The following is a 20,077-nucleotide window of genomic DNA, read 5'->3' on the forward strand; positions in this document are numbered from 1 at the left end:
CACTTTGTTCAGATTTTAAGATCAATCAGAAACATCATTAAGCTGTACAATCATCAGAAACTGACATAAAATAAAATGCCTGATTCAACAACATCAGAGCCCCACCCCCTTCTCTGCTCCCTTTTGCCTGGTCCCAGGGATGCTTGAGAGAGATATAGATTGGAGCTGAGCAGGAGCAGACAGTGAGACAGAAACAATAAAAAGCTTGAAACAGAGAAACAGAATCATAGACATAGTAGATTTTACAAGGATATCTCAGAATATGTCTGAAGCATTACATCATTTTGTCATGGGGCTACGTGACTTTATAAAGGAGTATTTTCTTGGTTTTTGGGACTATGAGACACCAAAAGTGATGGTGGTTAAGAACAGAACTCTTGGAGTCATATACAGAGTCGTTCAGTTTCTTGTGATCACCTATTTCATCTGGTAAGCTTCGTGTTTCTGTACTTGCATGTATGTGCTGAAAGGGACAATCTCTGATACCGAAAGTCTTTGGTAACTTTGTTGATTTTTCTGCATATTTTGTCATAAGATGTATCATGTGTTAGTTTTAATGCTTCTTTTAGGAATTACAGTAAAGTATAAACCTGTATTTTGTCAGCAATATGTTTTTGTGTCTAAAAGGAGATAAGGATAAAAAAAATGCACTGCATCTTTAAATTCTCAATCCCATAAATAGCATTTTGTGGAGAGGAAATGCTTCTCATTAGCAATTAACTGGAAACAAGTAAACAGCATAATTGATGGGAACAGAAATGGTATAAAGTCCATTATTAGACATATTTTTGAACTGAGGAAAGCAGCTTTCAGAGTCTTTGATTCTGTAAAGATCTTATTCTTCTGTTATTCTTATTGCATCAGATCTTTAACTATTTCTTAGAACAGATGACTTGAGTTTTACGATTGAAGTGCGTCATCTTTTCTTCTTCTCTTGGATTCAGCTAAGAGGGCTGAATAGATCCAAGGTAATCTGATGCCTCCTGTATGAACTGACGTCATGACAGAAAATGTGATATTAGGTCTGTCTGTTTTATCATCCTGAAGGTATGTCTTCATAAGTCAGAAAGCCTACCAAGAGAGTGAAACTCGTCCGGAGAGCTCGGTTTACACGCTCATGAAAGGCTCAGCAGTTCATGGAGATGATATCTTGGACACTGTGGAGTACGCTCGACCATCAGAGGTGAGTCCATAACAAAAGCTGCAATACAATCAAGAAGGTCTCACCTCTTTGTCAGCATCATTATGTCTCCAGAGGATTGAAACTTTGCTGACTAATGGTATTTTTGTGGCTCTCATAGGGCGGTGATGTGATTAGTACAATACTGAGACGAGAAGTTACGTATGATCAGAGGCAAGGAACCTGCGCTGAGGTGAGAGGTTGCCTGAAGCTTTCTCATCAATAACAGATAACAGTATCCAGTTACACAGACACCTTTATTCTCCCATAACTGAGCACCTGTCTTACTTCACTTCAGCATTTCAATGTTGCCAAAGCCAACTGCACAAAAGACTCTGACTGTCTCGAGGGAGAGGTTGACTTCGATGGCCATGGTACCGGTTTTATTCCTCACAAAATCTTTTTTCAAGCTTGGTTGGTTTGTATTTGCCACCTTTTTTAAAATCTGTTTTAATCACTTTCTTACAGGCAGAAGGACCGGCAGATGTGTGCAGTACTACAACCACACCTTCAAAACCTGTGAGATACAAACCTGGTGTCCCATTGAGGAGCATGCTGTAGTACGGTAAGGCAGGTGATGGATAATTTCCGCCATGTTGGTTTGTCAGGTTTATCTGAAATATGATGACTCTGATCACTGGGTGTCTTCAACAGAGAACCTGCATTAGTGGAGGCCGTCAATTTCACAGTGTTCATCAGGAACTCGATCCACTTCCCAAAATTTAAAGTACTGAGGTAGAGTATACACACACACACACACACACACACACACACGCACACACACACACACACACACACACACACACACACACACACACACACACACACACACACACACACACACACATACACACACACACACACACACACACACACACACACACACACACACACACACACACACACACTGTGCTAGGCATTCGAAGAGCTGCAGAGATTTCAGAGGTTGTCCTGTTCTGGTCTTCAGAGGAAACATCAAAGATGCTTCAAACAAGCGCGACATGCAGAAATACCTCAGCAAGTGTCATTATCACGAGGAGAACGAGCCCTACTGTCCAAACTTCCGCCTGGGCTACATCGCAGAAAAGGCGAGGGAGAATTTCAATGAGCTCTGCAGGACTGTGAGTATGAGTTCTGCACTGCAAAATGTCCAAACTTTCTGACTCATGAAGATTTCTGATTTGAAAAAAGATGAAAAAAGATGTCTTCTTATACATATATACTTCTTATTTTGAACAATGCATGCTTTCTCTATGATATTGTAATTGTAACCTTTATTTAACCAGGTGAGTCCCAGTGAGATTAATCTCTTTTTTGAGGGAGCCCTGGCAGAGATAGCAGCAGTACAGTGTTCCAAACATGCACGGATGGTGAATAGATGTGTTAAAAATGACCCACTTTGTGGTGGCGCAGCATTGCCCCAGAGATGGTTATTGCTGTTTTTGCTCAGGGAGGAGTGATAGGGGTTTTCATCAACTGGAAGTGTAACCTGGACATCGATCCCTCACACTGTAAACCCACATATTCCTTCCGTCGTCTTGACCTCCGAAAGGATCAGGCCAACTCTGGTTACTATTACAGGTGAGCTTTTTGTTTGGTGTTTTAAACTGTGCTTGCCTCTTTGGCTTGTGGTCACTTTCCCTGCTTTTACCTGTGCGATTTCTGTGTAATTGTCCAGGTTTGCCAAATATTACAGAAAGGATGGGGTAGAGACACGGACACTTATCAAAGCCTATGGCATCCGCCTGGATGTCATAGTTCACGGACATGTAAGTGCACACTCATCACCGTCACAGTTTACTTTCAGCTAACTGTGGTGGCGGTCACGATATTATTTGCATTTCTTTTTCAGGCTGGTAAATTCAGTCCCATCCCAACCATCATCAGCACTGTCACGGCTATGACTTCAGTTGGGATTGTGAGTTCCTTTCTTGTCTTGAGACGCTGAAGTGACAGCTATTGCTCTGTCCACCAAAAACTGTCTTTTTCCTTTCATTTCAACCCTCTAGTGCACCATCATTTGTGACTGGATCATGCTGACGTTTATTGATAAGAATGAAGTCTACAGTGAGAGGAAGTTTGATGAAGTGAGTAAAAGGCTTTATTTTCATCTGCCTGGGTCTCAGGGGTCTGGGTATTCATGCATGCTGGCTCACTCACACTGTCCTGGCTTAGTGAGACACTGGCTTTCAAGGCAAGCTTATCTGTATTGCACCAATCAGGCAATTCAAGAAGACATAAAGACATTACAAAGCAAAACAGATGACCATATTAAAGACACATAAAATAGTACTGCCTGTCTTTGATTGTTTTTATATGTCATGCATAAACGTATTCAAGGTCTATGTTGTGAGGCTTTCTCTAAGGATATCGGTCCTCTGCAGGTTATCAAGGAGCCCACGGTGCCCATTCCCACAGAGCTCAGCTTCATCAACAGATACGGCTCAGACCATTCGGACCTGTCAGAAGGCGTGCCGCTGTAACGTCATCACTGGTGCCTCAGTCCTCACTGGCCAAGAGTGTGGACTCTCCTCCGCCAGCAGCTCTGAGGGGTTTCTCAGGTGTCTGCAGCAGCTCAGTTATGGACTGACAGCGGCTGCTGTGATGGTTTTATTGGGAATATAAACTGACAGAGAACCGCAGAGACAGTGAGCATCTTCTGAAAGACAGCTGGTCCTCTCAAAGTCTCTGCTTGTGCAGTGGATTCAGTTCATCTATCATCTCAAACCTTGATGGACCTCAACAATTAATTGTTTCTCTTTCACTTGACAGTAAGACCTATTAGAAATTTAGTTTATTTTCTCAGTATGAACAGAAACGAAAACATTTCACAGCAGAAACATATTTGAGTGCACAGAATAAACTATGGCCATTTCTGTCACTGTTTCAGACATAAGCATTACCATGATGGGATATCATGAAACACTGACCTTTGCTCTTACATAAAACTGTAGACAATGCATTTGAACAACCTAAGTGGTCTGTTTAATTTCCTTTGTTTTTCAACCTGATGTGTTCAGCATAATTCGAGGGTGCAGGAGGAAACAGTCAGGAGATGCACGAGGAGAGCAATGAGCGGTAATCAAATAACACTGACATTTCCCATAAAATGGTTTCTCTAACAAGATTGTAGGGAAGTGTGAATCCATCTGGACGCCAGTGGTGAAGAAAGCTGAAGACTCAAGTCTGATGGATCGATATCTGTCATGATGGATGGAGGAGCACAACAGCCACGTCACACGTCAGTGTGGAAATGGTGTTTATGACATGTAAAGAGATTTGCTACGTCTTAAATGGTAGTGCTTATGTCAGAACATTTCACTGCCGAGCTTAAGAAATGTTGCCTGATCTTTTCTTAAATTTTAAGAGTTTAGTCACAGGCCCTCCTAAGTGCTCCTGTTCCTTCATTCGCACATGCACAAAATGTCTCAGTCAGAGGCTCTGAGGGGCCAATCTAATTGTGCCTCAGATCAGAGGCTGAAATGTGATTACTTGTCTGGGAGACACCCATCAGCAGGCAAAGTGAGGCATCTGCGGGGCAATGAGGTTAAAGTGATGGAGGTGCACGGGTTAAGATCACTGTGATCCAGACTTGCACCAAATGATATTCACACATTCAGTAACAGTGAAAACAAGAAGTAACAACCAGGAAAATTCTCAGCTGCATGAAGACTTGGAAGATGAAGACCTGACTGTTTAGAGTTTTCAAAGAGAAAAATCAAAGTACCCAAATTCACTATTGCCACAGCAATGAGAAACAAAGGTGGCAGTTAGCGATTAATCAGTTGTAATAAAGCAGCACCAGATGTGTCTAATGAGTTTCACTGTGAGATGACAGAATAAATGGAGTTCAGGTCACACAAGCCACAACCGACACATTAGCAGCAAAGTGAGGAGGAAGCTCAGTGTTGGCTGCTGATTAATGAGCGTCACCAGAGTGGACGGCACTCATGATGTTTGTGCTTTTTCCTTCATGGCAGACGTTATTACAGCTCTGAGTGAAATAACTGAGCAGTGAAGACATTCAGGCTCACTGTTAAAACACTTGGAAAAATATTTATTAACAGTCAAAATCTGAAATTCACACATTCATAATTTTATTATGACATAAGACTTCAAACATATCTACAGTCCACACGCTCCTCTTCCAGCCTGCCATCAAACAGACATCAACGGGGAAAACTTCAGCAGACTGGAAAGTAGCAGCCACAGACGCAGCCGAGGAAGTGCTGGGTGTTGCATTTAGTGAGCGCCCTGGGTGATGTTTGGGCTCATACCAAGCAACCAGTCGATGGTCTCCTCCAGGAAGCTCATGTTGTAGTGAGAAGCTATGTTCCGAAACACCGTGATCTGCTCAGAGAGGCTCTTTAATGGAGGGAGAGTAAAAAAAAAACAGCTGTGAGAACAATGTCGAACAGAAACCATCATGTGTTTCACCACTAAACTGGATGATGTATTTGAGAATAGAAACCTTGGCTGAGAAAGTGAGGTCGAAGTCTCCGGCACATCTGCAGTACAGCGGCATGTTCGTTTCCTTCACTCCTTTACATTTTGTACACACCTAAAAAAAAAACACAGAAGAGTTTTTAGCTGTGAGGCGGCTTCAGGGGAACAAAGCTGATGCTCAGACTGTTAATCAGCAGCATCCTCGAGTCCGAGTGAACCTGTAAAAACATAATGCCGGCACAGAGGCACACAATAAATAAAGCAACGTGTTTTCTACCCACCAGGTCCTGCAGTGTGTAGCTCATCAGTTTCTTCTGCAGAGCTTCAACCAGAGCCATCTCAATAGACTCGGTCTCATACTGTGCTTGGCAGTTGGAGCAGAACCACTGAGGCAAAACAGATCCGTCCTGAGGACACGAAAACACAGTTTATGTGACTGTAGTTTGACATGATTTAATAACCAGGTTAAAAAAGGTATCATTGTGATGCCCACTTGTGCCACAGACGGGTCCTTGCAGAGGTCGAGGTCACGGCAGAAATTGCAGTGGTGGCAGATGACCTCTGGCAGGATGTAGGAGTTACAGGGGTCACAGAACTGGGCTTCCTCTGAAAACTCTCCGACGTCCACGAGGCGCAGGAGGTCTCTTTTCAGCTTGTTCACCTGGTTCACAATGTTGGCATCCAGTGAAAGGACCTGGCAGACATATTTGACAAACTCCAGTGCCGGGTTGTTGAGTGGCAGGTGGGATCCAGGCAGGACGGGGAACATCTCTGACGGCTGGTTCACACTCCTGGTGCCCGTCACCTTCTTCTGGATTTTCTGAGTGATGGTGAAAAAGTTCTGCGTCAGCTCGCTGGACACATACTCCTGGGAGAAGGAGATCATTCCTGTGGGTGAGAGTTTTAAAAGAAACCATCACATTTGAGAGGAAATCAATCTGAACACAGTTAAAAGTCCCCGGTCGTAGGTTTAAATGTAACAGACATGAGCTTGTGGCGACGGTAATGACTGTAATGTGAAGTTCCTAACATGCACGAGGGAAGTCTTTGGTAACTCAAGCAGCTTTCCAAACAGCATCTTACCAGGAAGAGCACTCAAGTCCCCCAAAGGCTGCTGGGAAGCCTGGCTGCCTCCGCGTCTCTTGACTGGCGTTGCCCCAGGAGCGTTACGTCTCAGCTCCTCTTTCATGCTGTGGTAGACCGCTGCAATGTAGGCTGGTGTAGAAAGTGTGTGTGTGAGAGACGGTCGAAAGAAAAAAGCAAGGAAATAAAAAAAGGATTGTGCATTGACTATTATTTTTACCGGAGACAATCATGAGGAAGTATTTCTGACAGGAGGCAGTTTGGGGCAGATACTGCATGATGTTCCAGTTGCTTTCAATCAGCTCCTCCACCTCATCATCACCATCACCATCATCGTCCTCGGCTTTGTCCTCATCTTCATCCTCGCTGCCGTCCTCGTCTCCCTCCTCTCGTCTGTTTTTCTGTTTGCCTGCTTCCTAAAAAACAGGACCACAGAGGAGGCGTGTGTTCTGTGTCCTGCGACTTTAATAAATGAAAACACACCGTGAGGCAGAAGCTGCAGTTTGAGGTACCTCTCCGTACAAGACGCTGGAGGGCAGCTTGCCCTTCACGCCGCCGCAGTTGGCCGGATCCATCCACAGCAGGAACTCCCAGCAGCGGGAGAAGGAGATGGACAAAGAGTGGAAGATTTCTCTGGAGTGGATGCTGGAGGAGAAACAGTCAGGAAACGTTACAGTACAGTACAGTTAGTAATACTGACAGCTGTTTGAAATGCTGCTGTAATCCTGCCTTGAGGGCCCGGAAAACTTGTGGTCTCATCTGTAACAATATTACAATGACCAAAATCCCATAAGATACTTCATTTCACGTTAGAATATTGATAAATTGGTCTAACTTCACTATTCAATATTTCCTTCCATTAGTCTAATGGGCAGTTCTCCTCTTTTAAGTTTGCTTCATAGAATTAATTTCCCACGATGGAGACCACAACACCATCTCTGGAAAACATCGAGCTGCTCTAATGGGTGACTGTGCTGGTTTTTTTTCTTCAGATTTTCATGTTCTGGCTCTTTCGTCAAACCACTGAAGACAACTCGGACACACATACGGCTTTAGTGGCTCAGCAGTCGATTCAGATAGTTGTTTTTTCTTCTTTTTTTAAATACAGCTCCATTAATTTTACATATATTTTTCTATGTATAGACATAAATATGAATTCATGTTTGTGCACAATTATGTGTTTATTAACATTTATTATTATCATCACAACCCTAATTCCTAAAAAGTTGGGATGCTGGTTAAAACATAAATAAAACAGAATGTGATTATTTGCTAATTTGTTTTGCCAAATACTCATCTGAAAACAGCACAAAGACAATATTTGTAATGTTTGACCTCATCAGCTTCATTGATTTTTGTGAATATCTGCTTATTGTGAGTTTGATGCAGCAACATGTTTCAAAGAAGGTGGGACAGGAGCAACTAAAGACTGGGAAAGCTGTGGACATTCTACAGGTTCATTGGTAACAGGTGATAGTGTCATGATTGGGTTTGACAGGGGCATCCTGGAAAAGTTGTTCACAAGCGAGGATGGAGCGAGGTTCACCACTTTGTGAACACATGACTGTATAAAGGAGGTTACTGCATGAGCTCAGGAAGCAAAAATGTCCATACACTCTCTCTAGTCGTGACCTGCAGAGGGTTAACATCTGACCTGTTGGTGATGTATTCCACGTAGCCGATGGCGTCATCTATCCTCCGTTTTTTAGTGCACAAGATGATCCTGTTGAAGTTTGCGTACACCACAGTGGAGCCGAGACGTTTGAACTCTGAAACCAGCCTGACAGCAGAATGACATAAATAAAAAAAGATGACACCGTCGCTTTTGTGCATGTTCAGGTTACTTCAAAACAAAGCCTTTAGGACTAAAAATGTGGCTAAATCAACGAGACAGATGCTTGTTGCTGTGCAGAGGATGACGTGACACTCACTGTAGAAACACCTTCTTCATCATGTTGTGCAGGGTGCGGTGCAGCGCGGGGTCATAGAGCAGAGAGCTGGGGGAGCGCAGCCAGCGGTAGAAGTGCATCACCTGGTTGTCCGCATACACATTGTGGTACTGCGTGATCTCTCGGACCCATCCAACCACCATGCTCTTCAAGATCCTGCCCACATGACGCAGAGCAACCAGTGAGGTGAGCCAAACGCAAAAAATAAAGCACGGCATGCTTCTTTAACAAATAAACAGCCGTGCACTTCAGGTCTTTACACACCTGAAGGTGTTGGAGCAGAGAGCGGTCTCATCATAGCTAGCGACATTGCTGGCTCCCTGGTTTCCTGACATCATATCCTCCAGCGAGGCCTGTTGGATCACATCAAAACTGACGCCCAGACTAGCTCCGCCCTCCATGTCATTGACGTGCTGTGATTGGAGGATGGTGTTCACCGCCAGGCTCTGCAGGTCCAACTCCACACACACTAGAAGGAAAAGAAACAGGATCATCCATAAATACAAATGAACAGTGGCTTCATGATGGACGCAGATCAAATGTGTGTTTGGGCACCTGTGGAGTAGCATCCTTGAGCGTTGATCTCCACAGAGCCCCTTTCATCACTTTCCATGACCAGACGACTGTCATCAGCCTCTTTTCCCCCGAGGTCGGGCCTGGCTGTGGGTGAAAGCCACAGCAGGTGGTTGTGTTTCCGTAGGTGTCTTGCCAGGAACAGGTCGGAGCCAAAGATGGACACATCCTGAGGCAAGTTCCCCACAGGTAAATGGTAATACCTGAAAGCAAGAGGCATGATATGAGCTCCAAAAGTTCAAATGCTTCCTGACAAAAATAAACTACAGCAACACAGTGAGCCTGTTGGGGTTGTTGGCTGACTCAAAGAAGGTTCTATAACTTATGGCAGCCATTTTAAGCTTATGCAGACAGACTGAAACTGCCCTTCCTCACTTAGAATGGAGGTCTAGATTTAGTCCTGTTGGACTGTACAAGCTCCTTCCCGTCTGGACTTATCATTTGAATGGACATTTTATTATTATGTTTCCTTTATTTTAACTTTATTTATGTTTTTCTGCAGTCCATACCTGGCCATGTCAAAAGCCTGTGACAGGCAGCTGTCCAGGTTGAGGTAGTGGCGGATCATGCGCCGGGCACCGTGGCGTTGCCAGTCCAGCACGTTGTAGCTGATCTCATCGACCACATGTACTGGAACGACTGGAAACTCCTCAAGCACCGGCATTCCTGCTGCCAACCGTCGCAACTCCCAGTTTGACTGCATCGCGATGAGGGTGGGCCCGCGGCGCTCCTCCTGTAAACAGCAGCAGACACGTGATTGGTAAAGTCTGTGCATGTAATCATGAAGTAATTAGGTATTTTACCTTTGTGGTACTTTACCTTGTAGTTGAGCAGTATGCGCTGCAGTGCTCGGTAAATAGCCTTCACGTCGTTCTCAGCTCGGACCTCGAAGTTGTGTTTCTCTGGAGGCAGAAGCTCCTCGGTCGTCTTCTCCAGGAGAGCGGTGCGCTCTGCTGTGTAGAGGTTACTCAGGTTGGGCATCTGGTTGCTCCTGACCTTTGGACAGCAAATACAGAAGAGCTTAAGGGTTGTTCTGCCAGCTGGGAGGGGATGCATTAGGCTTTCAATAGAGCTGCCATGCACTCACTTGACGAGTCGACACAGCAACACGATGGCAGTGGAAGAAGAAAAAAAAAGATGTGTATTGTTCTTACTGTGTCCAGGACAAAGATGCTGGCTTTGCGCTGAGAGGGGATGAAGAGGCCAAACAGAGCCTTGTGACCCTGGCTGTGATGATACAGGTACATGTGGCGAACGCTCCCTGAGAAGAGGGAAACACAGCAAAGTGATGTAAAGCTTAAGTCAATTATTAAGTTAGAAGTTAAGGAAATGGTAAATAAAATGAAACAAACAAAACGACAAACCCCATCAGTTCAACATGAACAGTGTGTGAGCTGGGTCTTACCAGGTTCCAGGTAGCTGAACTGGGCCAGAGACCTCATCTCCAGATGCTCCAGGTCAAAGGTGTCAGCCTCCCTGCCAGCCAGATCCCTCACCACATGTTTATTGACCATACACACACATCCGAGCTGCACCAGAGCACGAAACAGCAACGGGACCTGAAAGAGTTCACATTAAAGCTGCATTCTGTTCACAATGAGTCAGACACACAAAGAGCATCACAGAAAGTGTGTGTGTGTGTTTATGTTACCTGTGTCTCATAGACCCCTTCAATGTCTGGGGCAGAGAGGTCTGCATTGATCTCGTTGATGTGCTCCTGGTACATGTCCTCTGGTACACTGTACTCATAAAGGTAGTACACCATGTTGGAGCGAGGCAGCATGCGGTTCACCTGAGGCCAAACAACTTGTTAAAATTTTTAGATCTTTTTATAACAACGCACGCCTTCAAACCACTTATAGTAACTGCGAAGCATCTCCTTATCGCATGCCTTTTTGTACGTGGCTCCCTCCTCCTGCTTTGGGACTTTCTGATTGACGTAGAAGACACGTGGGATGTTGAGCTTCATGCAGTGGAGGTCATTTCCAATCACAGCCCACAACTTGTACAGACCAGGGTGAGTAGTCTCTGCAATCTGTGAGGAGCAGGAAACAGGAGGTCACATCAGCTTGGATTTTCTTTGTTAACTGACTTGAGGATGATGATGAAGGCGACTTTGCCCCACCTGCACAATCTGCCACGGCATGTCCAGGATGCTGCGAGCCGTTCTGCGGAGGAAGCTTCCCAGGCCGGTGATGGGGCCGTCTCTGATCACTCCACCCCCGACAGGCTGAGCCTCGCCATCCAGCAGCCTCCTCCTCTTCTTTCTCTCCTTCCTCTGCCTCAGCTGCAGCTCCCACTTCTTCTTGTGGTAACGCAGCCACACTAGACGCTCCTCCTGTTTACAGACAGCCAATAGGAATGTTTTTGAAATTGTCCGTGGCTTGAAAAGACGTGGAATCAGTAGGTAGCCCTTTGTGCGTGTTGTTGCGACCTTACCTGCGTCTTTCCCATAGGTGGGGGTGGCCCCAGGATCTCTCTCCAGGACTGAGTGAGCTCCACATCCTGAGACTCCACCTGGCTGTCCTCTCCCTGAGAAGCCCGCTTGCGCTTGGTGCTGATGAGGATGGCTGGCTGCAGAGGTCTGGCTGGCAGTCCAAAGTCCTCTATGTCCGCGGCTTGACCCGCTTCAAGAGGCTGATGGGCCACCTGAGAGAGAGGAGACCATTTAGAAAAGAGTGGTCGTCCCCTAATGAGGGCAGAGCGAACTTTCTGAGTAGATGGGACATTTTGCTGCGAGGTGACGAACCTGTCTCTTGCCCTCACTGGTGAACAGCTCACTGATTTTCTTTTGCTTGTAGATATCGTTTTTCTCCAGGAGTTTCTTGTGAAGCCAGTCTGGATGCCTCACTCTGGGTACTGGATTCTTCACCTGGTGTTGAACAGAAACACTTCAATATTTTAGCTGCACTTCAACCCAGAACAGACTAAGAGAGCGATAGACCGCGCTTCATTTTCACCTGTTGAAGAGCTGCAGGGATGGTGATGATTTTCTGGATGGCGCTACCCAACCTCTCGATGTAATAGCTCCAATCGAGGATCTGGAAATGCAACAGAGCGGTTAATCTCAGTGGGAGCGCAGATAATCAAAGGCTCCCGTCCAAGGGCATAACGTTTCTTAAAGACTCACAGTGCGGATGTCCAGGTCATGCAGGCTGGGCATCTTCAACCACTTACGAAGGAAATGTTTCTTCACGCTGGACTCTGCCTGGAAGATGGCCAGAGGAATGGCTCTGAGGGAGAGAACCACAAATCCGTCAGTGTCAAACTCAAAGCTTTTACTTCTGGTAATAGTGCAAAGTACTTGCTCTCTGCAAACACTGAACCATGGGAGAAGCCACTCCGATAACATTTTATTTGATCCAGATAATCTATCACATCCATCATCACTGTGGTTTTCAACCAGGCGTTTTTTTTGGTATTTTGTGGCTTTATTGAACAACTTGCAGGGCAGCTGTACATGAAAACACCCCCACGGTGTTGGGGAAGGGGCTCTCAGGCACTGTGTGACCATTAGACGAGCACCTTTAGGAGTATACTGACACCTTTATGGGAAAAACTCCCTGATCCTCAATCTGGCCCCTCCACTGTGGCAGAAGTACAAAGGTATATTTTCAGAGCTGTTTCCTCACCTCTCTGTGACGGGTGAACCCTCTGGTTTTCGGGAGATGACGTAGCGACAGCTCAGACCAGCATCTTTCACCATCTGGTCTCCCAGGAACTCAGCCAGTCTCTTAGCTGTGCTGATGGAAGTGGACTTCTGCTCTCCGTAGTCCTCCAGCTTTCTGGACATCGAACGATTCTCTGAAATCAGCTCAAACAGCTCTGCATCTGGCATGTTGGCAGCCTGGAAGACCAGTGAAAAAACTGGAATCAATGTTTCAGCTCAGCTTTCTCTCACACGATATTTTAAAATACAAGATAGACGGGCTGGTTAATCCAAGTTACAAAAAACACGTCTGAAAGCTCAGTGTAAATATCTTGTAATACTAGAAAGCCTTTTGACTTTTACCTTGCTGTACAGAACGTCAAGCCAGTAGTCAGCCACTTTGGCCACAGAGGCGTACACCTCCTCCAGAGTGGTGCCTTTGAGGAAAGCCTCAAACACTGACGACTGAAAAATCTTAATGAGCTGGAGCTCTCCTCTCCTCTTCACTTCAAAACCCTTCAGCTCAGCCAGAGAGCCATCCTCGTTAAACACAGCGTACCTAACGTGAATGGAGAAACTTAAATCATCATCACAGCAGGCACACCACAGTAGAGTTGACCCTTGCTGGACATTGCATTCATGGATGTTGGGAACAAATCCCCCCAATCTGACCAGGATCAGAAAGTCCACTATGGCTTTACCTTTTCTTCAGCTTCTTTCCTTCCTCTTTAGATGCAGGAAGGATCATGGCCAGGTACGGTCCGTCCACCTCAAAGAAGATGCTGTTCTCAGACCTGATGTTGTACGCGAGGGACGCGGGGTCGACCAGCTCATGGTACTGATCGTTCGTGAACCCCTCCTTCACCAGGATGTTCAGCATGGCTCCTGGGTAAGAGATGGTCACCTTGGGCTTCTTCTCATTACTGGTTTTCACCACAAAGTTCTCAGGGAAGGTGTTGGGGAGGACACACCAGATACCGTCAGTGTCCAACTCAAGGGGCCTCCTGAGGAGCAGAGAAGCAGGAGTGAATGACGTGATGCCAGTATTTTTCATTTCACATATTAGGAATCTGGTTGATGCCTTTCATCTCCAGGACAACTTGAACTGAGTGAATGAGTAAAGGCTTGAGGATTTCAGGGTTCAGCTATGTAACTTTTACTCTGACCTGAAGCAATATCTGCTTTAAAATAGATGATGTAGGGGCAAAACTAAGTGAAATAAGATCAGTGCTGCAGGAGCTGGATTCAAGCCCAAATGTTGGCAACACTGCTGATGAAATGTTGTTAAATGAGGCAGTGGATCCCTTCCAGCTAACATTATCAACATGACGCTTACCCTATTTGTTCAATGAGCTCTCTGGCCTGAGTGATGATGTTGGCTCCAGTGTAGCACACGATGCCAGCCATCTCCATGGAGTACCAGCGCGCCCTGATGGAGACACAAAGGCAGAGCAGACGACTTCAGGTCTGCAGCAGGGTGCTGTTTTTCACCGCTTTCATGAGCTCATGTAACAATGCAAATAAGAGGATATTTGTTTATCTGAATGATGAAAACCGTAGCTGACTCCTACCCTTTCCTCATGACGTAGCCATAGAAAGAGTTGAGAATACACTTGTGAGCCAGCTGAAGAGACTCGTACAGGATCTCCATGTTTTTGCAGCGCTTCACTTCAGCAGCGTCTCCGCTGTCCTGAGCTGCAGACAGTTTCTTCTTCCACACCTTAAGGAAAGGTTGCACGAGAAGCAAGTACTTTACAGCAAATAACAGAACAGACAGAAACTATATAGAAATATGTTTTTGATAATAGTGTAAAACATAAGGATTATTGTTTTTCATTCAATACCAACACGTACCTTGTGGAGTCCTTTGAACTCGTAGCGCCGATCTCTGAAAGCTCGCACAGTATCGACGTAGAAGGAGTTTTCTCTCTGACAGATGGTGGTGACTCTCTCCTCCAGCCTGGTGACGTGTACCTTCTTATAGGCCTTCTTACAGTAGTCTGACATAGAAAAGACGGGTCAAACTACACTTCAGCAATCAGTAAATCAGAATGCGTCTAACTAAAATCCAAGCAGCCAAGAGAGAGCACCTGCCAGACGTTTCTTCTCATGTTTGGCCTGCTCCTCTCGGTTGAGTGTGTGGAAGGCTCGAGGTGGACCGTTGGGGAAAAACGGAGGGAACTTCTCGGACTCAAGCTGCTGCTGGATGCGGTGGAACTCGCTGCGGCTGGCGGGCACTGCAGGCGGAGGGAAAAGTGGGAAAAAATTAAACTAGTAAAGAAGTAAAAGTCGGAGAGAACACACTTATACAACATTAAACTTACTGATTTCCCCTCTCCACTGCCACGCCATCCTCCTCTGACAGGTGGCACCAGGCTTGTTAAAGTCACAGGCAGCACAAGTGGCCTCATCAACCATAGCGGATGGCTGTGGATGTAGAAAATAAAGGACTGAATTCCAAGCTTTTTTATGTTTTGTCTCATGTTTTTCTTGTGATTTCTCTTTCACCTGCAGGCGGTTGGTGAGGATGATATTGGGGTACATCGCCCCAACGTCCAGATGGTAGATGAGGGGGCATTCGATCCGGTTTGGAACCTCCTTCAGTGAAGTCAGCTTTGTTTTGATCTCATCACAAACCTGAAAAAATACCACAGAAAGTTTATAACTTTCAAAACAGTAACAAAAACTGGAAAGACAACAAAAAAGAAACACACCAAAGGAAAAACTGAAACGCCAACAGACCTCATTAAAGTTGGTGACTTGCTCTAAAGGGATTTTCTCCTCTTCTTCGATGGCGTGACGCATTGTTCTCTCAACTCTTTGCATCAGGAAGTCAAATGCAGCTGGATTCTGTCAACGCATCAGAACGAACCGTCATGCTAAAAACATACAAAAACATAACGAAGCGAAGCACCGGCTGCAGGCTGGACTGAGACGTACCATTTTGAAACGGCAGGGGATGTCACTGCGGAACACTCCCGACTCCAGCGCCTCCACGTGGCCGCCCACGTAGGTCTCAGAGTCCATGACATGGCCGTCGTCTGTCAGCTTGTTGAAGACCTGCTCCTGCTTGTTGGGGAAGATGATGTTTGCATGGAAGGCCTGCACCATGAGCAAAGCTTCACACAGAGTCCCAGAACCTTTACGCAGCACCTGGTAACAGACGCAAGAAAAGAAATGAATAATTAGCGAAATGTATGTTATTTTCATGGATTTCAGTCTTGTTTCACACACGCACACGATAGACAGACCTCATCAGGCTCCATGGGGATGATGGTGCACAGGGCGAAGATGAAGGGGTGAACATACTTCATGTACAGGTAATATGTGGCCACAGCGTCTGACACAGAGTAGGTGGCTAAAGTCTAAGGGAAAAGCAGAGGAGAGAAAAATAAATGAAACTGCAAAAGCCCAGTCAAAACAAGTCTTTATTTTCTGAGCTGTGAAAACTGAAGTCTATTTCTGTACCTGTGGCTCCTCAGTGGCCATGCGGCACATCTCCTCTGGGTCCAGCTCCACCGGGTCGTAGCCCAGTTTAGCCTTCGCTGCTGCCTTCAGATTATGACTTCCCACCGGCAGGTAGCTGTCTCTCTTTACCCACCTGACACAGAGGAGAAACAGGTTGGAAGGATGACTAATTAATCTAAAATCAACTCTTACCTCTAAGTTTACGCTTACATAAACCACACTGGAATCATTCTAACAGTGTCAGAGGTGTGCAGACCTTAAGCAGTCCATGTGGATGGCTTGACTGGACTTGTACTCTCCCTGGTTATCCTTCTGGAAACCAATCTCCCTGTGCATGCTCAGCCCATGGAGGGCAGCCCGAGTCTCGACAAAAGGCCTTGAGAGAGAAAGATGAAAGGTAAATAATACAGCAGGGGAGTTATTAATGTAATCAGCCCATAGAACCAGCAGCAGCTCACCAGTCAAAGAAATCTCCGTTGTAGGTGACAAAGATGTTTGGTTTGGTTTCCTGAACGTGATCGAACCACCTCTGAATGAGGGCCGCCTGCAGCCAAAGTTAAGGAACCACAAGTTATTCCACTGACGCAACAACAGAGTGTTACATTACTTTAAATGCCTTTATCTGTTGATTAATCTGCTGATTATTGTCATAAGTAAACAATTAACTATGTAATCTATAAAATGCCAAAAAAAAATGGTGAAAACTGCTCGTCAAAATTCCCCAGAGCCCAAAGCAACATCCTCAAATTGCTTATTTTGGCCAAGCAACAGTCCAAAACCCAAAGACTCTTCATTTACCATCGGATATGACAAAGAGAAGCAACAAATCCACACATTTAAGAAGCTGGAACCAGCTTTTTTTCCCTTGAAAAATGACTGAAACAATTAATCAATTACCAAAATAGTTGGTGATTTAATTTTCTTTTGATCGACTAATCAGCTCTGCATTTATTTACTCAACAAGTTTCAAGTGCTTCAGTCTTTATTCACACTGCAGAGTAACCACTGCTGTGCAGCCACATACCTCATCATCTTCATTGAAAACAGTGAAAGGTCCTTCATATTCAGGTTTGGGAGTGAACTCAAAATCTTCAATGTTCTCAGAGACAATCTCTCTGTTTGTGATGAGGAACCCCTTTAAAGGAAACAAACAAACAAAGGTTAGCAAAGCTGACACATACATTAAAAATATAATACATATTACAAAAGTGTGAACACAACTCACCTGTCCATCGATCATGTAGGAGATCATCATAATCTGGTCGGTCTCTGCATCTGGGAATTTCAGTGGCAGTTTGGTGGTCTCTATGTCGAAAGCCAAAACCACAGGGTCCTAAAAGGAACAAGAAATGACGCTTTACTAGAATCACAAAGCAAGAATAAATGACTGATCCCATGGTGCAACATAATCAATAAAATCCTCATACTGGTCGCTCCACGAGATCATCCCTCCGGACAATCTCTGGTGGGTAAGCGCTGCCTCGGTATCGAACATTATACCAGTGAGCCTGAGGAGCAGAGACAGTCAAGATTAGAAGAGCGAGTGTTTGTCTCTTTGAGGACTTTCTAAAACATCGGGAAGACAGAAATCCATCTTTACCACGTGGATCTTGAGGTCAATGGACAATCGCACATGATAGGGCACGTCATACTCCCTCATGTCCACGATGTTGTCCAACTGGTCTGAAATACTCTTTAACATCCCGTCTTCATCTGCTGCGGTCACATTGCCGCCTGACAAGGCGCTTTAAAAACCGACAAAGCAGTCATCAGATCAGTATAAAGCTAGAAATAAGCAGGCAAACCTTATCAGAAACGAATGGGATCGGTGGTACCTTGATAACATCGAGGTGTAGACGTCATTGGACTGCTCCCTCTCTCTGTTCTTGCGTACCGCCGGGGAGATCTCACGCTTGACCTTGATGAGGTCGTCCACAGTGTTGAATGAGAGTTTGATGTAGCTCCTCTTCAGTCCGACCAGATGGTTTGGCTGTGGAGAGCCAGCAAAGATCAACAGGTTTACTGTCGCTGTAGAATAAATAGCACCACTATGTTTTTTCTTAATCTGGTTATTGCATTAAAATCTTACAGCTTCCCTTTGGCAGCTTGTATTTTATTTGATTCGATTTTATTGCAGTCAAAGGAGCTGAAAATAGAGCTCTCACCAGGTCTAAGTCCTCTTTGGGCATAATCTCCAGCTTTGCCACCTTTCCCTGGAACTTCTTCGACAAGTACGAGATAACTTCTCTCTCACAGTTCTGGAAATGAAGTTGCCTTTAAGGAAAGAGTTTTTGATCATGTTTGCATGACATATGAACCAAATGACAGACTTACCTTTTTAGTGGCGACGTAAAAATAAGGCTTAAAGGGGAGGGCCACCTACAGATAGGAGAAACAACAGGAGGGATGTGTTAGAGCAATGGAAAAAACTGCTTTAAGTGTGTTATTATATAATAATTACTGTCCAGAGCGCTTCACACTTTTTCCCCCAAAACACACCTTAAACCTGCTTCCATCCTCCTGTATGAAATAATAATCCACAGCACTGATCATCCTCTTGTCTTCATCCAGGATCTCTGTCTACAGGATGAAAAGGAGCACTGAGTGTCACATTTGTTATGACCTTTTCTCTTCAACATATTCAGCACTGAAGCTCAAACATGACTCACAGGATGCATGTTGATCAGCCAGCCCGTCTTCTCCCCGGGCTCCTTCATCCTGTCGAAGCCGAAGCGGGCGTCCATCTCGTCGGTGAACTGGCTGCGCTCCAGCCGCTTGAGGGCGGACATCGAGGAGCCATCGTCCCTGGTTCAAACACAAGTAACAACCACATTAAGTTCACGGCTTCCTTCTGTTGTCTACTACGCTATTTTACAGGTGTCATTTAAAGTCTATGGAGCTGACAGGAGATAATGAAAAGGCGTCAACTCACTGGTTTTCCTGATCTCCAGTTTGTCCTCGTTCCGCTTTGTACCTTCCACTGTTCTGCAGAACCATCTTTTATCGTGGTCCGCCGGCTACCACACGGAGAATTAAATTAAAAGTCCGCTCACTTTTTACAAGCCTGTCGGTGAAGCTGCATTTGAAACGGATTTTGACGTTATTTCTGATGTTTCTCCTCTAATTTTCTCTGTCACCGTCACTAATGTTTTCCTATTTTGGCGCGCTGCTGCAGTTCCCGCGAGAGCGTCGCTGACAAGAGGAAGAACAAAGATCGTTTATTAAACAGGATGATTCACTCATAAAGGAAGACTGTACCGCTTCACGGTCTGCGAGGATGGTAAAGCCGCGGCACTGGTCATGCAGGCAATGGACTGGAGTAAAAAGCACCGATTTGAAGTACAAGTACCTCAAATTTGTGCTTAACATGATACTTGAGTGAATGTACACCTGAAATCTATGCATGGTTTTATTAATTTGAATTTCTTAATATACTTTTAACTAGTAAGTGATAGAAATATTCACCCCTGTGCAGTTGTCATGAAAGGGGAAATTAACTGTAGAGACCAAAACTGTTTTTGTACCGGCATGTAAACATGTTTATTTCTGATGTAAAGTTAGCCTTTTTATTATGGGGGTCTATGGGGATTGGCTTGCTTTTGGCGCCAGCCTCTAGTGAGCATTCGCGGAACTGCATCTTTCTTCGTACACGATCTTCGGATGCGTTCCTCCTTCCTGGGAGGAGCTGGAAATCCCCCCACCCCTGTTACAAATGTTTACTATCCCCGC

General features: G+C 45.2%; 2 protein-coding genes across 2 annotated transcripts; one reads left to right on the plus strand and one right to left on the minus strand.

Moving 5' to 3' along the window:
* Nucleotides 1-289: 289 nt before the first annotated feature.
* On the plus strand, nucleotides 290-4,146 carry p2rx2 (purinergic receptor P2X, ligand-gated ion channel, 2). The gene is made up of 12 exons (XM_070964869.1): nucleotides 290-429; nucleotides 1,048-1,183; nucleotides 1,302-1,373; nucleotides 1,479-1,554; nucleotides 1,649-1,745; nucleotides 1,835-1,915; nucleotides 2,148-2,301; nucleotides 2,631-2,761; nucleotides 2,859-2,949; nucleotides 3,033-3,098; nucleotides 3,190-3,267; nucleotides 3,565-4,146. The coding sequence occupies exons 1-12, from the start codon at nucleotides 290-292 to the stop codon at nucleotides 3,661-3,663; spliced, it is 1,221 nt and encodes a 406-aa protein (XP_070820970.1). The 3' UTR covers nucleotides 3,664-4,146.
* Nucleotides 4,147-5,374: 1,228 nt separating this feature from the next.
* On the minus strand, nucleotides 5,375-19,345 carry pole (polymerase (DNA directed), epsilon). The gene is made up of 47 exons (XM_070964686.1): nucleotides 19,281-19,345; nucleotides 19,018-19,153; nucleotides 18,848-18,928; nucleotides 18,683-18,727; nucleotides 18,514-18,606; nucleotides 18,184-18,338; nucleotides 17,949-18,093; nucleotides 17,776-17,856; nucleotides 17,574-17,681; nucleotides 17,373-17,483; nucleotides 16,807-16,892; nucleotides 16,605-16,724; nucleotides 16,349-16,481; nucleotides 16,132-16,245; nucleotides 15,821-16,033; nucleotides 15,623-15,730; nucleotides 15,389-15,517; nucleotides 15,205-15,307; nucleotides 14,971-15,117; nucleotides 14,735-14,880; nucleotides 14,452-14,600; nucleotides 14,217-14,309; nucleotides 13,582-13,884; nucleotides 13,244-13,439; nucleotides 12,864-13,078; nucleotides 12,362-12,464; nucleotides 12,192-12,272; nucleotides 11,969-12,103; nucleotides 11,671-11,880; nucleotides 11,357-11,569; nucleotides 11,123-11,266; nucleotides 10,883-11,023; nucleotides 10,637-10,790; nucleotides 10,386-10,492; nucleotides 10,051-10,227; nucleotides 9,741-9,964; nucleotides 9,214-9,434; nucleotides 8,923-9,127; nucleotides 8,641-8,814; nucleotides 8,364-8,489; nucleotides 7,222-7,354; nucleotides 6,930-7,110; nucleotides 6,710-6,841; nucleotides 6,120-6,514; nucleotides 5,908-6,033; nucleotides 5,652-5,741; nucleotides 5,375-5,545 (listed from the first exon to the last, which is right to left on the minus strand). Exons 1-47 carry the CDS (start codon nucleotides 19,343-19,345, stop codon nucleotides 5,423-5,425), a joined length of 6,870 nt encoding a protein of 2,289 aa, XP_070820787.1. The 3' UTR covers nucleotides 5,375-5,422.
* Nucleotides 19,346-20,077: the final 732 nt, after the last annotated feature.

Source organism: Chaetodon trifascialis, chromosome 6 (assembly GCF_039877785.1).
Source record: "Chaetodon trifascialis isolate fChaTrf1 chromosome 6, fChaTrf1.hap1, whole genome shotgun sequence".
In the NCBI taxonomy this organism is placed as follows: Eukaryota; Metazoa; Chordata; class Actinopteri; order Chaetodontiformes; family Chaetodontidae; genus Chaetodon; species Chaetodon trifascialis.

What these genes read in the sequence shown, in the direction of transcription:
- pole (XM_070964686.1), bottom strand. Translation starts at nt 19,345, where the DNA reads ATGGTTCTGCAGAACAGTGGAAGGTACAAAGCGGAACGAGGACAAACT. An exon ending in TGGCCACTGAGGAGCCACAG is followed by an intron (nt 16,246 to 16,348) that starts GTACAGAAATAG and finishes CTTTTCCCTTAG; the next exon opens with ACTTTAGCCACCTACTCTGT. An exon ending in GGACTTGAGTGCTCTTCCTG is followed by an intron (nt 6,515 to 6,709) that starts GTAAGATGCTGT and finishes TCTCACCCACAG; the next exon opens with GAATGATCTCCTTCTCCCAG.
- p2rx2 (XM_070964869.1), top strand. Translation starts at nt 290, where the DNA reads ATGGGGCTACGTGACTTTATAAAGGAGTATTTTCTTGGTTTTTGGGAC. An exon ending in GTGATCACCTATTTCATCTG is followed by an intron (nt 430 to 1,047) that starts GTAAGCTTCGTG and finishes ATCATCCTGAAG; the next exon opens with GTATGTCTTCATAAGTCAGA. An exon ending in GGTTGACTTCGATGGCCATG is followed by an intron (nt 1,555 to 1,648) that starts GTACCGGTTTTA and finishes ACTTTCTTACAG; the next exon opens with GCAGAAGGACCGGCAGATGT.